Source organism: Ursus arctos, unplaced genomic scaffold, assembly GCF_023065955.2.
Source record: "Ursus arctos isolate Adak ecotype North America unplaced genomic scaffold, UrsArc2.0 scaffold_9, whole genome shotgun sequence".
Taxonomy (NCBI): domain Eukaryota; kingdom Metazoa; phylum Chordata; class Mammalia; order Carnivora; family Ursidae; genus Ursus; species Ursus arctos.
Genome location: NW_026623111.1, coordinates 59,946,155 through 59,960,409, shown reverse-complemented (window position 1 = coordinate 59,960,409; position 14,255 = coordinate 59,946,155). Strand labels below are relative to the sequence as shown.

Below are 14,255 nucleotides of genomic sequence, written 5' to 3'. Positions count from 1 at the left end.
ATTTTTGTGCCCTTCCAGTGAGTTTTGTTGTTTTGATTATTGTATTTTTCAGTTGAGTAATTTCATTTTGGATCTTTTAAAAAAGTAGAACTTCTGCTTCTTTGGACTTTTTATATTTTCATTGTTTCAGGAGAATTTGTAATTACTTCTTGAAGCAGCTTTATGATGGCTGCTCTAAAATCTCTGTCAGATAATCTCAACATCTGAATTCTGTCTGTGTTGGTCTCTGTTGATAGTCTTTTCTCATTTAGTTTGTGATAATTCCTGGTCTTTGGTATGACCAGTGATTTTCAGTTGTATCCTGGATATTTTGAATGTTAGGTTTGGAGACTCTTGATCCTTTTAAAATCAAATCTCAATTTTAGCAAGCAGTTGCCCAGTTTAGGTTTAGTGTATGGGTTCTGTCGGCTTTTCCAGGCTCAGCTGACACCCTTACTGTGGGCAGACCAGGCCCCTGCTGCTGATCACTGAAGTGGTGAGTTGGGTTGGCTCTCTCGGGCTCTGTTAGAGAGATTGCCATTAGCATGTTGGATTACTACTGCCATGGAGTGTGAGTTTCCCACCTAAAACTTGATGTACTTCTCCTTTTTGGCTTCACTGGCCAAAGAAATCAGGATTTTCTTGCTGCCCTACTCCCCGCCCCCACCCCTATTCTTCATGGCTCCAGGGTTGGCTGCAGGGCTATCTATCACCTGGTGTGGCATGTATGGGAGATATAAATGGGAGGATTACTATTTTATCACATTGTAGGCATGATCCTGAAAGACATATTACTATGTTAACTGCTGTTTCTTCTTTTCTATTAATGAGAACAGACTTCCATATTGATCCAAATTCTAGTACTGTGTCTAGGACTATATATATATATCTATTAAACAGTCTTTATTTTATTTGATGGTTTGTCATATCACTGAGATTGCAGTTTCATCTTAAAAACATTAAGTATATGTCACACATGAATATATTATTCTCCTTGTAAAAATTCCTATTAAGACTAAAATTTTCTTTGACCACTACCTTTAATTTCATGTCCCCTCCATGGTAAGTAAACACACTTGTAAGTTGGGTGTGTGTTCTTGTAGATATTTTTATAGACATTTAGATATAAGAATTATACCAGTAGAAGTGTTATGATTCATGTGTGTTTTTAAAATGTTTTCTAATAAAACATGTTCTGTTTTATCATTATATATATGTATATTTAAAGATTTATTTATTTGAGAGAGAGTGCATGCATAAGCAGGGGAGGGGCAGAGAGGGAGAGAGCGAGAGCCTCAGGCAGACTCCCCGCTGAGTGCAGAGCCCAATGCGGGGCTTAATCCCAGGACCCTGAGCTGAAATTAAGAGTCATCTGCTTAACTGACTGAGCCACTCAGGTGCCTCATCATTATATATTTTCTAGTTGTTTTCACTCAGTATTTTTTGTATAGCTTTCCAAGCTTATATAGCTTTTGTATAGCTTTAGCACACATGTGTCTGTCCTTTTTTTTCTTAAACTATAGCATAGACTTCTGTAAAATGGATATTAGTCATTTACCCTTGTTTTTGCTATTATAAACAATAGGGTAATGAATAACTTTGAATGCTTCTTTATGCAGATAGGGCTGATCCCAGGAAATAGAATTGCTGAGTCACAGGGTCATAGATGTTTAAATTTTAAAAGACGATCCAGCTTATCCTCCCAGAAAGCTCCCAGTTTATATTCTTACCAGCTGTATATGCAAGTATTCCTATCTTATCACCATCATCAGTTTTGGATATATTAAAATTTGGGGGACAACCTGAATAAAAACATGCTCTCTCATCTTTTTATTTTTCCTGGTTACTGGTGAGATACAGTGGTTTTTCATAGGTTTTTGGCTCTTTGGATATTGTTGATGAATACTTTGCACTTTACTTATACTGATATGTTGTGATGTATTAATTAAAATATATTAGTAAAGTTTTGGGAGGCACCAGACCGTCAGCATCACCTTACTTGTTTTATTTTGAGGATTTTTTGATTTCTGAATTTTTAACCATTTGCTGGTAGGGAACCCAACAGCTAGAAAGTTCCTTGTTTACACTTCATTGTATTTATATATTGGGCTTTCCATTCTTTAGATAGTTTTCATGATTGTGGCATGGCATTCCTGGCGGCATGATTTTTTCCAGGATTCAATATGTTGATTCAGGTGGATGGTTTGTTTGTCATCTTACGATAACCTTCATTCCTTTCCTGGCAAGATACGGACTATGCAAAAATAATCATTCCACATTGTGAAAAGTATGGATGCTAAAACTTGCATCCTTTAGATAGGCTTTTGGAAAACCAAAATGGCTAATAAAGGGAAACTTTTAAAGATCTTAAATACTCTGGTAAATTTCTTAAATCGTAAATTTCTAAAGATCTTAAATTTCTGTGGCTGGGTGAAGATAAGAGCGTTTTGTTTTTAAGGGAGTACATTTCTCAGCCACTACATTCCCTGGGAAAATATGCACACTTCAATCTAATTGTCCTGTAATTGTCAACTTTTTTAAAAGGAAAAAGTAAAAACATAGTTAAATCTTAACTTAGTGAATTTTCTCTCATCTGATAGTTGGGTAGCTTTTAGTTCCATGGTATTGATAACCATATCTGAGTAATTAATGTTTAACCAGTGCCTTCCTTTTTTCTGTATAATGTAGTTCTAATCTCTTGTTTTACATGAATGTTATAAAATAAAAATTAGGAAATGAAAGCCCCATTATAAAATTCATTAACTTTTATTATGCATATTCACATGTGTTTTTTTCTATTTTAAAGATATTTGAGTATTTCAGTTTGTTAGTATTTTGGAACTTCACATAGCTTTGATTTCCCAGCAGGAAAATTTACACTATTTACATTTGTAATTAAGACATAAGAGCTTATGTAAGGTTTTGTGTGTGTGTGTGTGTGTGTGTGTGTTTTAAGATTTTTAGAGAGTGTGGGTGAGCAGGGGGAGGGGCAGAGGGCAAGGGAGAGAATCCCAAGCGGACTCCCTTCTGAGAGTAGACAGGCTCATCCCAAGACCATGGGAGCGTGACCTGAGCTGAAATCAGGAGCTGGATGCTTAACCGACCCTACCGAGTTACCCAGGCACCCTGATCTTACTTAAGGTTTGAAATAGGTACTTCTTGGGGCGCCTGGGTGACTCAGTCGTTAAGTGTCTGCCTTTGGCTCACCGTGTGATCCCGAAGTCCTGGGATGGAGCCCCAGCATCGGGCTCCATGCTCCACTGGGAGACTGCTTCTTCCTCTCCCACTACCCCTGCTTGTGTTCCTTCTCTCACTCGCTGTCTCTCTCTCTGTCAAATAAATAAATAAAATCTTTAAATAAATAAATAGGTACTTCTTATAAGTACTGTGTAAGTGGAAATGCCAATAATGAGTTTCCTAATGTTCTTTTCATATGTTCATTATGTGTTTTCTGCGTAGGTCTACTTAAACTCCCTTTGGCTTCTAAATCTTCCTTATATTTCAGTATTAGATTTTTAAGTCTGTTGTGGGCCATTATAGCTGAAGAGAAAACAGAAGTTGATTTAACATTATAAAGTAAATGATACTGAATTTAGAAGCACATGAAATTAACTTACATTTATAAAAGATTTTTCCTCCCCCCAGTTCATCCAGAGCAGCTTCCTCCGAGGCCATGGATTACATTAAAAGAACGAGACCAAATTCTGCCATCAGGTAAATAGTTTCTCTTATTTTTCTTTGATTTTTTTCAGAAATAGTTGAAATGCCATTTGGGCTTTGTGATTTAAGTATTACAAGCCTTCATTTTATGCCCACAAGGTAAATGAGCTTCAAAAACTACTGACAGATTTGAAAGTTAAAACCCATATTAAGGCCACGTGTAGGAATCTCCTCTGTCTTTCACAGTGATGTAGCTCTTGGTTTTACAATTATTCCTTGTAATAAATAAAGCCTTCCAAATAAGAAAATAAATAAGGCCTTCCAAATGGCCTCTTCACACAAGGTATTGGGTGACTTAAAAAATGAAAAATAATGAATTTTCTTCTGAAAATTTTAAACTACTTGGGTACTTTATCTTTCTTCAGTGGGTAGAGTGAAAGAATAATTTAGACTGAATCTGTATTTGCTATATTGGAAACAAAATATGTTTACAAGGCCAATGGTGTAGAAATGGTAGAGCTTGAGTATTTGGGTAATTTAAGGATATAGCTCAGCATTTGGAGAACTTCGGTAATGTAGAAAATATAAACCTTTATCTCTTGTGGAGACCAATAATGATTTGACATCATTTATAGTGCTTCTTACTGCTTGTTAAACATTTTATGATTGGGAATTCTACTTAAAATTATGAATTAGTATTTCTCTAAATGCCTTCTTTTTAATCAAAAGAGTAAGTTTTCATTATATCTAATTTCATTTTAAAATTAACAAATGAAAATTTTATTGTTTTAATACCAAGGTTGGCTCTGTCACTGAGCACTGACACATTAGTAATTTTTAAAGGGTAAATCACAGAACTTCTTCTGTACTTTTTAAGTCCTTCTGTTTGTGTACTTTTTTAAAGAGGATTCAGAAAAAATTACTTGCTTTGAAATTGGGAAATGGTAGGAAGTATAACATCTTCATGGTTCTGTTGCATTTTAATAACACTGAGAAATAACTGCATATACAGTACATTTTTTGTGTCTTCCAGAGGCACTAATTTTAAACTTCCACGCTCTTAGAGTCACAGGATCAGCCTGTTCTAGGAGGCACCGTGTTAGTGCTCCATCATGAGCAACACTTCCATTAACAGAATGCACATTGATGGTCTGAGTAAAAGGAATACCTAAGGTTTTCTGCAAGCCTTATCTTTGGTGGATTTATTTTGTTTAGCCTTCCCTAATGCATAATTAATTGTTCCTTTTCTGATTTTAAAAATACCATTTTCTGGTTCTTCAAAGTAATCCTTTCTTGAGCACTAGTGAACATAATCTTGAAGAAAAGCTTTCCTTATACTGCACACGTACATTTTCATTAAGAAAAAGAACAATGGAAACATGATTTCATCAGTTGTTGAATTCTCAAAGTAATGTGTTCTTGGGTTTTCCTTATTGAAAAATGAGTATGGATTTTTCTTGGGATGTGTTGTACTTTCCTAAGTAGGATCTGAGTGCTTTTACTTCTGTGAGTAGGGAGATGTCTATAATAACTTACGATTTATAGCTACAAAACTATAATGATAGTTTTGTAAGAATCAGTACCAGATAGTGAAAAAGCTAATGTACTAAATGGCCTCCAGTTTGATCCCCAGGGGACCATTGAACTGAGTTTCTCTTAATCCTTTCCCCATTATCTGAATCCTAACCAACTTCAATCAAGTATTATTACCTGGTTATTTGGATTCCTCACCTTTTTTTAAAGTATGTGATTCACAACCATCCCTGCCCATTATAATCATCAGGGATGCTTTTAAAAATATGAGTATCTAGACCCTAAATAACTTATTCAGTCTTGAGCAGGGCCCTGGGTATGAGCACTTTTAAAGAACACTGTATAAAGTGATTCTAATGGGTATCCATGTGAATCACCTAGGGATTTTGTCAGCTTGCAGGTTCTGACTTGGTAGGTCTTTGGGTACCACAGAGTCTGCATTTTTGAGTTCCTAGGTGATAACTGATGCTCTTGGTCTTCAGAGCACATTTTTGGGTAGCAAGGCTATAAATGTTGTTTTCCTGTTAGTTTGTTTACAGTCCTTTTATAGTTCAAGGGCATTTTAAAATGAGAATTCAGTTTCAGAAATGAATATATGATTTGGCAAAAAGGATTCTGTTATAACTAAACTTTGTTAGTCCATATCCTTCTGGCAATAAGAGCAGTAAGAGGCTCCCAGAAGTATTAAATAATGGATATTTTGTTAACAAAAATTAATGAAGATAGAGTCTTCTAATGAACAAAACTAAAATTCACTTTTGTTCCACTTATATAGAGCTTTGCTCAAAAAATTATGTGCAAAAAAATTAACATTCTGACTTCGAATTTGAATTTTTATTAAAATAAATTTCCTAAAAATCTAAAATATGAACTGTAAGTCTAATTCTAGTGAAAGAACTTTGATGTGATGGACTCCAATGCAGTCTTCGTAGATACAGTTTAACAGAATTTTGCTGAAGGCATTTCACAGTGATGATATTTGGGATGGGTTCGTGTGCCATCTGTGCTTGTGCAGGTATACACATGATACTTCTTTTTGAAAAACTTGCTTAATTTTCTCCCTTTTGTCTTTTGTTTTTTTCTCCCACTTCTTAGCATCATTCACGGTTATGTGTTACAATGTGTTATGTGATAAATACGCCACCCGGCAGCTATACGGCTATTGCCCATCCTGGGCATTAAACTGGGAATACAGGAAAAAGGGAATTATGGAAGAAATTGTTAACTGTGATGCAGATATCATTAGTCTTCAGGTAACACTATAGAAATTAATTGTCTGAGGGCAACTGACTGGCTCAGTTGGTAGAGCAGGCAATTCTTGATTTCAGGGTTGTGAGTTTGAGTTCCACATTGGGTGTTAGAGATTACTTAAAAATAAAATCTTAAAACTTAAAAAAAGAAATTGTCTGAAACTTTAAAGGTGAACTTAATAGATCTTACTTCCGGGAGAGAGTCTGTGATCAAAACAACTCAAAAGGAATTGTTTTCTCTGTTCTTAGAAAGGGCATTTTTAATAAGCAGGTAAGACATTTCCACAGTGGAACTGTTCTGCTAAGTACAGCCATCCACCTATACTCATTTACTATTAAATGAAAATAATCTCATCCATTATTCATGTGAATGGTTCATCTTATGAGCAGATCACTGGTATTGTTGAAAGAGAAAACTGCAGAAGGTTGTATCTTTTAAGAATGTGAATTTAGCTTATTATGTAATCTTTAAAAAAAAATTTGTCCACTGTTCCTTAATGATAAACATTAAACATTTAAAAATATTGTGCTATAAATATGCATTTTTGCATTATTTTAAAAGCCATTTCTGAAATTTAAAGTCTTCTATTTTATAACATTTTATTATAATTTAATTGAAGAAACACCTTTCTGTTGAAATATGTGTTTTAGCTCTCCAACACTCAACTATTAAATGGCCAAGGTTTCAAGGTAGTATTTAATAACTTTTTTCTTAGCAACTTTCAAAGCATATTACATGTTTATGAAGGTATTTTAAAATTTTAAGTGTTATAATTTCATAGCTGCTTTTTAGCATAGCCTGAGAAGAAATTACTTTTTCAATAATTTTTTGTACTAGAGTAGCTTGATAATTTATGTTGTCTATGGTTCATATGACTTACTGGGAAATAATAAAAATTTTCAAAAATTAAATTTTCTCCTAAATACTGAGAACTGACATAGAACTGGGGGGGTGGAGAAGGAGGCAAACAAAGTTAGCCTTGTTGTAGTTACTTAGTTGTCCTCTTTTTTATTTAGTATTTGTAGTAATGATAGCCTTCCATTCTTCTAAGTATAGTTTGAAGGATAAAAACATAATTTAAAAAGTATTTTTATTGTAAAGGCAATACTATAGTATAAAATGTTCATTCTAGAGAAATTAAACATTTTGAAAAAATATAAAGAATGATGGGGCAAACACCTAATCTCATAATCCAAAAATAGTTTTTGTGTTAAAACTTCTGAAGTATTTGTTGTACACATTTTAAAAATTCATTTTCCTATTTATTTGCAGATACATTTTCAAAATAAAGTTGAGATCACACTATTGTACTTCATGCATTTTCCATATTACTAAAATTCTTCAAAGCCAGTTCATTATATGAATATATATTTATTGATTTAGCATTTTCTCTACTGTTGAACATTTAGGCTATTTATTAGTCTTCACTGTTATAAAATCATCTTACGAGCATCATCATACATAAATCATTATCTTCACATTTGATTATTTCATTTGGAAAGATTTGTTAAAAATATTTTATGGGTCAAAGAATAAAATAGCCTAACTTACAAATACTGGATTCAACAGAGACCATTGGATGATTGGTGTTCGGGTATCTAAAAATACCTTAAATTAGAATTTTTGGTGATAGATCTTAAACTTCTCACAATCCCATTGCCGTTGAGAAAGATAAATAATTTAAAAAATTACCCCTCTAAATAAAACTTACTGTTCCTTACTGTTAATCTATAATATGTCCAATTTTACCAGTTTTGAGGAATTGATGTACAGTAGAATGAACTCTAAATTGGAACTAAAGAGACTTGGGACCACCTAGCTGGTAAGCAAGAGAAAATCCTGCAACAGTTCAGGTTCTTGCAGGTTTAAAAGCTGCCATTGTCAAATGACTGCTGCTAGTGGTAAGGTAGGATAGATAATATTTGTTATGTGAATTATTTTAACTTAGTCACATCTTACTTATACTGCTAAACATTTTTATACCTTAATCAGAGCTTTCCTCTGTCATGTCGATGACAACTTTTCTTTCACCTCAGGAAGTGGAAACAGAGCAATACTTCACTCTCTTTCTGCCGGCATTGAAGGAGCGTGGGTATGATGGATTTTTTTCTCCAAAGTCACGTGCCAAAATCATGTCTGAGCAGGAGAAAAAGCATGTGGACGGTTGTGCAATATTCTTCAAAACAGAAAAGTGAGTTAAGGAAACAAAGCATAATAGTGTATACTTCTTTAACACACAAATTGACAAAAGCTATCTAGAAAGCAAGAGTTGTAAAAATTAAAACTGTTGGTAATGTTATATTTCTTAGCCTGTGTTGGAAATAAGAATGTGTATTATACTTTATGCTTTATTGCCAAATTACACTAAAAATTTTGAGAGGTATATACTTGAATATGGTGTTATCATAGCTCCAAATATATTTTCATGAAGTAAAATATTCTAGTTTAAAAAAAAAAAGCGTAGTGCCTTTTAAGATTTGAAATGAGTGATCTGAGTTTCCTTCTGTGAATTTTGTTTTGGTAGTTGGCTTTTTCAGAATCGTTAATTTTATTAACGTTTTTCGTCCTTTTCAGTTAACATTTCATATATTCAGTCATTCACTAAATGTTTACTGAGCATTTGCTTTGTGACAGGTGCTGTGCTCGTCAAAATAGACATAAAGGTAGACAAGACATAGTTCCTAATCCCACTCAGAGCTCTGGTCTAGTAGGAAAAGGTAATCGTGTAAGAAAATCAGAATAAAATAAGGTATATATAAGATAGATATTTGCATAGATAGATGAGGAAGGATGGAAGAGAGACACAGCTTATGGAGGTAGAGAGTTAAAGGATTGACTGAGATAGGACAGTGGAAAGCAGTCATTATCAAACACATAGAAAACGTGGTTTTTGTTTTTTGGGGGCTGTTGATGTAGTTGATTAAAGTAAGTCACAGATGAGAATGTTACAGATTTGCTTATTAAAATACATAAATGATCTTGTAGAAGCCTTTGTTCTCTTGTGTGCATTGGGTTCAGGAAACTGCATTTCCTACTTGAGGGTGTGGAGCCACAGCACACTCAGAAATCTGTCTCCTTTTGACTGCTGGCTGAGTAGCTAGATGATTACAGGCAAATTTAGTTACCATCTTGAGGAAAAGAGAGAAGCATGTTTTTTTGCCTCAGAAAGGCCTGCTAGTTTTAAAGTGGAAAATACAAAGGAATCTTCAATAGAAGACTGAAATGTGTAAAATCTGATAGAGGTTGAATCCCATGGTTAATTATTTAGGTTTGATACATTAGATAGGGAATCATCTACTTATAGGATAAGCATGTACTATTTTTCAATATTGCCCCCTTTTTAATACCAGTTATAACATAGCCAGTTACATGTTTTAATTGATATAGACATACTACTAGCATTTATGTTAAGTAGACAAATTAAGTGAATTTGAAAGATGCTTGGCTTACTTTTTCTCATTTATTTGTACCTACTTTCCTGTCGTTTCTGTGAATATTTATTTTATTCTGTGAAATTTTAAGAGATATTCTCATTTTGGCTGATAATTAGTGCATAGGCCTGCAGTATTTGAGGTTAGAATATACTAAATTCTTCTGGTTGGTTGGCGATTTTTTTTTTTTACGAATATCAGAATATCAATAGATATTACTTTCATATACTGTTAGGCCTTTTATTTTATGGATTCTCTTATTGAATTTTTAAAGCAGTCCTCAAAGCTAGGGGTAGAGCTATATTTTCATTTTTATACATAAGGAGACCAATGTACAGAGAGTAGTGTGGCTTCATAGTGCCTTTAACCATGGTGCTAAACTGAATTTTTAGGTTTCTTACTGAGCTTCTGGTATTACTCGTACCTCTTAAAAGTTTACCTCATTTGGAAAAGTTGCCCTGAATTTGATGTTTGTTACCTATATTCGTATACACATTTCCTTGAAATACCATAATTGAAAAAAGAGTACTGGTAATACTGAGATAAGATATCAGGTTCTTTTTCCATTTGCTATTGTTTTCTTCCCAAAGGAAGATAATGTACTTTTTATCATTCCCATCACAGTTTGAGAGGAAAATCTAAAATGCCTTGATAATTTACTAGAGGTAGTTAAGATTTTGAACTAACAATTACAGCTATTATCTAGGAAACTTTAAACAATAAAGTATTTGAAAATCGATGCTTGAATTACTAAAACTGCTGTGAATTAGTTACGAGGTGAACACATAGGAAATACTTAGGTGCATCATTTTGTTTTCTTTCATACGTCAACTCTTTGTGTCTGAGTAGTAACATGGATCCAGTAACAGATGAATATTTTGAGTATGATACCTTATTATATTCTTTTGTGCGCAGTATCAAATACTGGCCAGTGTCGTATGAGCTAACTATCCAATGCCAAACTCTTTGAAATTTAACACAAAGTATACTACCATGCCTTTATTCTTTCTTCAGGTTTGAGAGAGAATACAGAGCAAAGAAAAGAATTGTGAAGCCAGGTGGTTCTCCTACTTATGTAGCTATATAATCTTGAATGAGTCACTTACCCTTTCTGGGCTTATTTCCTCATGGGTATTTATTTGTATATTACGATCTAAGATAATTTCTATATGTAGTCAACAAACCTGACAAAGTCAAAAGATAGCTGTAGGAAGAGTACAAGTCTCATTCTCAGAGTCTCATTCTTCTAAAATCAGAGTATCTCATAATTCCTAATCTTCATTGGTAATAGTTTTTCCCTTCATGGAAAATGGTGATACAGAGTAGGTAACAACAGTAAATAGAAACTATAATATTTACTGTTTTTAGCGAAATACTGTAATAAAAATTTCTTATCCATTGTAATGAAAGGATAGGATGTTGCTTAGTAAAGACTAGGACACAGATTACCAATTTTCAGAGAACCGGAATACAATAAAATAATCCTTGCATCATATTCATCGTAATTTAATCTTTGGGGCTTCAGAAGGCACTTCCAGATTTGACAGGACCTTTTGGTCATCATTACGAACGTTTTTTTGGTAGTTGGATGCATGGAGATACCAGATAGAAGTTTTGATTAATAAAATGCTAGAAGTCATCTTTTGCTTTGTCCTTTATCTCAGTAACTATTATTATCTTCAGTACAAAATATTTTATAAAATACCTGTATGTATGTTTTTTTGTTGTGTGTATGTGTATGGAAAGACTTACTATAGAAAAGTTTTTTTAGACTCAAATTTTCTTTTGCCGTATTTTGTCCTATAGACTTATCAGTTAGTAGAAGTGGGCTTGGATCCAGATACACAATTTGAAGAAATTGAAAATGGAGAAAAATGGAGATGAAACAAGACCTAGAATCTAGACTTACTTGCTGTTCCTGAACTTAGTAGTTCTGATCTGATCATGCTTTTTTTCACATCAGTTAGAAAAGGAAAGATGAGAGCAACAGTGTTAGAATAGGTGACCAATACACCGTGGAGAAGCAGTCTCTTCCAGTAGAACTTAGAACTGGGTTGTCATGGTGCTTGGTCTTTGCTGTATTGTCTCTGCTTTCTAACCTGCTTCCAGTCTCAGATTTACCAGGTAAGGCCAAGTCTTTGATTTTCCTTCCTGTTATTATAGTAGTTTTGTGGTTGAGAAGAGGGGAGCCGGAGGTTATAGTATCATTCCAAAATGACCTAATGTGATAATTCCTTCTCATTGCTTTCTCAGATATTGATTTCCTGTGTCTTCGGTGGTGGTTGCATTTAGAATTTGTCTGTGTGATTTTTAAAAAAGAGATAGTGATTTCTAGTTTCTATTGTTCACTCTCCCATAAATTTAATCTGGAACATAAAATTACTGCTTTGTGCCACAAATGGCACAATATAGGTAGTAATAACTTTCACCTAATTTGAGAGGTTTCTTCTGGGGCTAAAATGATCAAGAATATAAAAGTGGTTTTAGTGGTTCAAAGAGTTGTACAAAGATAGGTAGGATATTGCATATCTACTTTTCTTCCCTATTCATCCCAGTCTCTAAGCTCACCTTTTTTAGCAGGTTCTTTTCTGGCACTCCCATAATTATTTAAAGGGATCCAAGAACACATTTTACAGCATCTTATCCTAAATATACAGTAAAAACTTCTGTTTGGTTTACATTTAAGAGTGCTGGAATATGCTCCAGAAAGGGTCATAGTTTACTTTTGTGTGGTTATACACTTTTCTTGACTATGTACCTTTTGTTCCTTTTGGCTTGTAAATGAATTCAGGGAGGGGATATTATTCAAGTCTTATATATTGTTTTGCTTGCTTATAGTTGGCATTCACTGTCCTCTCTCTACTATTGATTTAATCACATCACAGCCCATAAAATTACTTCTAGATCACAAGCTAGTAAGAAATTGAGTTATCTCATTGTTCTGCTTGAAGGCTGTTTTGGACATGTTCTTCCTGTATTTGGGATATTCAACTAATAATCTTCCTCAAATTATGTAAGAAGGTTGGGGTCTTTGTTTTTTGATTATAGCAATCTTTATTATATATGATCTCTCTGTGCCCATATGACTTCTGTAAAATAAGACTTCAGAAAAGTAAAAAGAATTCTTAGACTAAAATAAAAAAAAAATAGCATGAGGATTAATGCTTATAGCATCTGTGTACTCGGTATAGAATAGGAATAATAAAATGAATTGAAATAGAGACAAGTTATAAGATTTTACATTATTAACCAAGGCTTGAAGGTTTGAATTAGTGAATGGAAAGTAACTATAAACCAGTATGTTTTTTTCAAAACAAACATGTAATAGAAGGAATGAGGAAGACATCTCTCTATGTCAAAATGTCACCCATAGGTAAATCTGTGAGACAGAAAGTCGAAGCAGAGTAGAGTGCGTTTGGTTATGTGTAGGAGGGGAAATGAAGAAATAATATTGGCAAGGTAGTATGAAGAGAATATGGATAATTATTTCTTACTATACTATAAATGTATTATAAATATAGTATGAAATAAACACAAAAATAAGACAAGGTGTAGGAGACTACAGCTATCTGCACTCGTGCTGGAAATTGTCTTAAGGCAGAATACCCGAAAAATTCTTACCGTGCAAGAAGTGTATCTTGCTCTTGCTTAATTCTCACGGTAAAGAAGGAACTTCTTTGGTTCCTTAGTTCTCAACTATCTCTTTGGTTCTTCAACTATTGGTGAGGGGTTCCTGGGTGGCACATTTGGTTAAGCATCCAGCTCTTGGTTTCAGCTCAGGTCGTGGTATCCGGGTTGTGAGATGAAGCCCTGGCCGACATCAGGCTCCACATTCAGTTCGGAATCTGCTTGGGACACTCTGTCCCTCTGCCCCCCCCCCACCCCCAGCCCAGCACGTGCTTTGTTTCTCTCTCTAATAAATAACTAAATCTGAAAACAAACAAACAAACTACTGGTGAAGCTGAAATGATAAAATTCGAGAGTGTAACCCTGTCCTCTTTAGTATTTGTAAGGACCAAGGAAGGGAGTGTTTGTTATAAGGATGTATGTACTCTGTTTAGGAAAACTGTTTATTTTTCTGAACTTTTTGAAACCACAGATACTAAAAAAGCTGATACTTCAAGAAGATTAGGAAGTTGTAAAAGTCAAAAGTGAGGCAATACAATCATTAATTATACCGATTCGTAGAAGAAAGTTGAAGGGGTAGGTGGAAGAATTAATAAACTGAATAATTGTTTAGGATTCATTTTTAAATGAAGAAAAGTCAATAGCCAAGCATGTGTTTTAAAAAGAAGTTGATACATCATATCAACAAGAAAAGACTCAGGAACCATGTGATCCTCTCAATCGATGCCGAAAAAGCATTTGACAAAATACAGCATCCTTTCCTGATTAAAACCC

General features: G+C 34.0%; 1 protein-coding gene across 3 annotated transcripts in view; it reads left to right on the top strand.

Moving 5' to 3' along the window:
* The window catches only part of CNOT6L (CCR4-NOT transcription complex subunit 6 like), a 106,119-nt gene that overhangs the window by 65,610 nt on the left and 26,254 nt on the right, over nucleotides 1-14,255 (top strand). For all 3 annotated transcript variants that reach the window (XM_044388143.3, XM_026509906.4, XM_026509905.4), the window contains exons 6-8: nucleotides 3,625-3,693; nucleotides 6,268-6,425; nucleotides 8,460-8,614. In XM_044388143.3, the coding sequence (XP_044244078.1) occupies nucleotides 3,625-3,693; nucleotides 6,268-6,425; nucleotides 8,460-8,614 (382 nt within the window). The remainder of the gene's footprint in view (nucleotides 1-3,624; nucleotides 3,694-6,267; nucleotides 6,426-8,459; nucleotides 8,615-14,255) is intronic.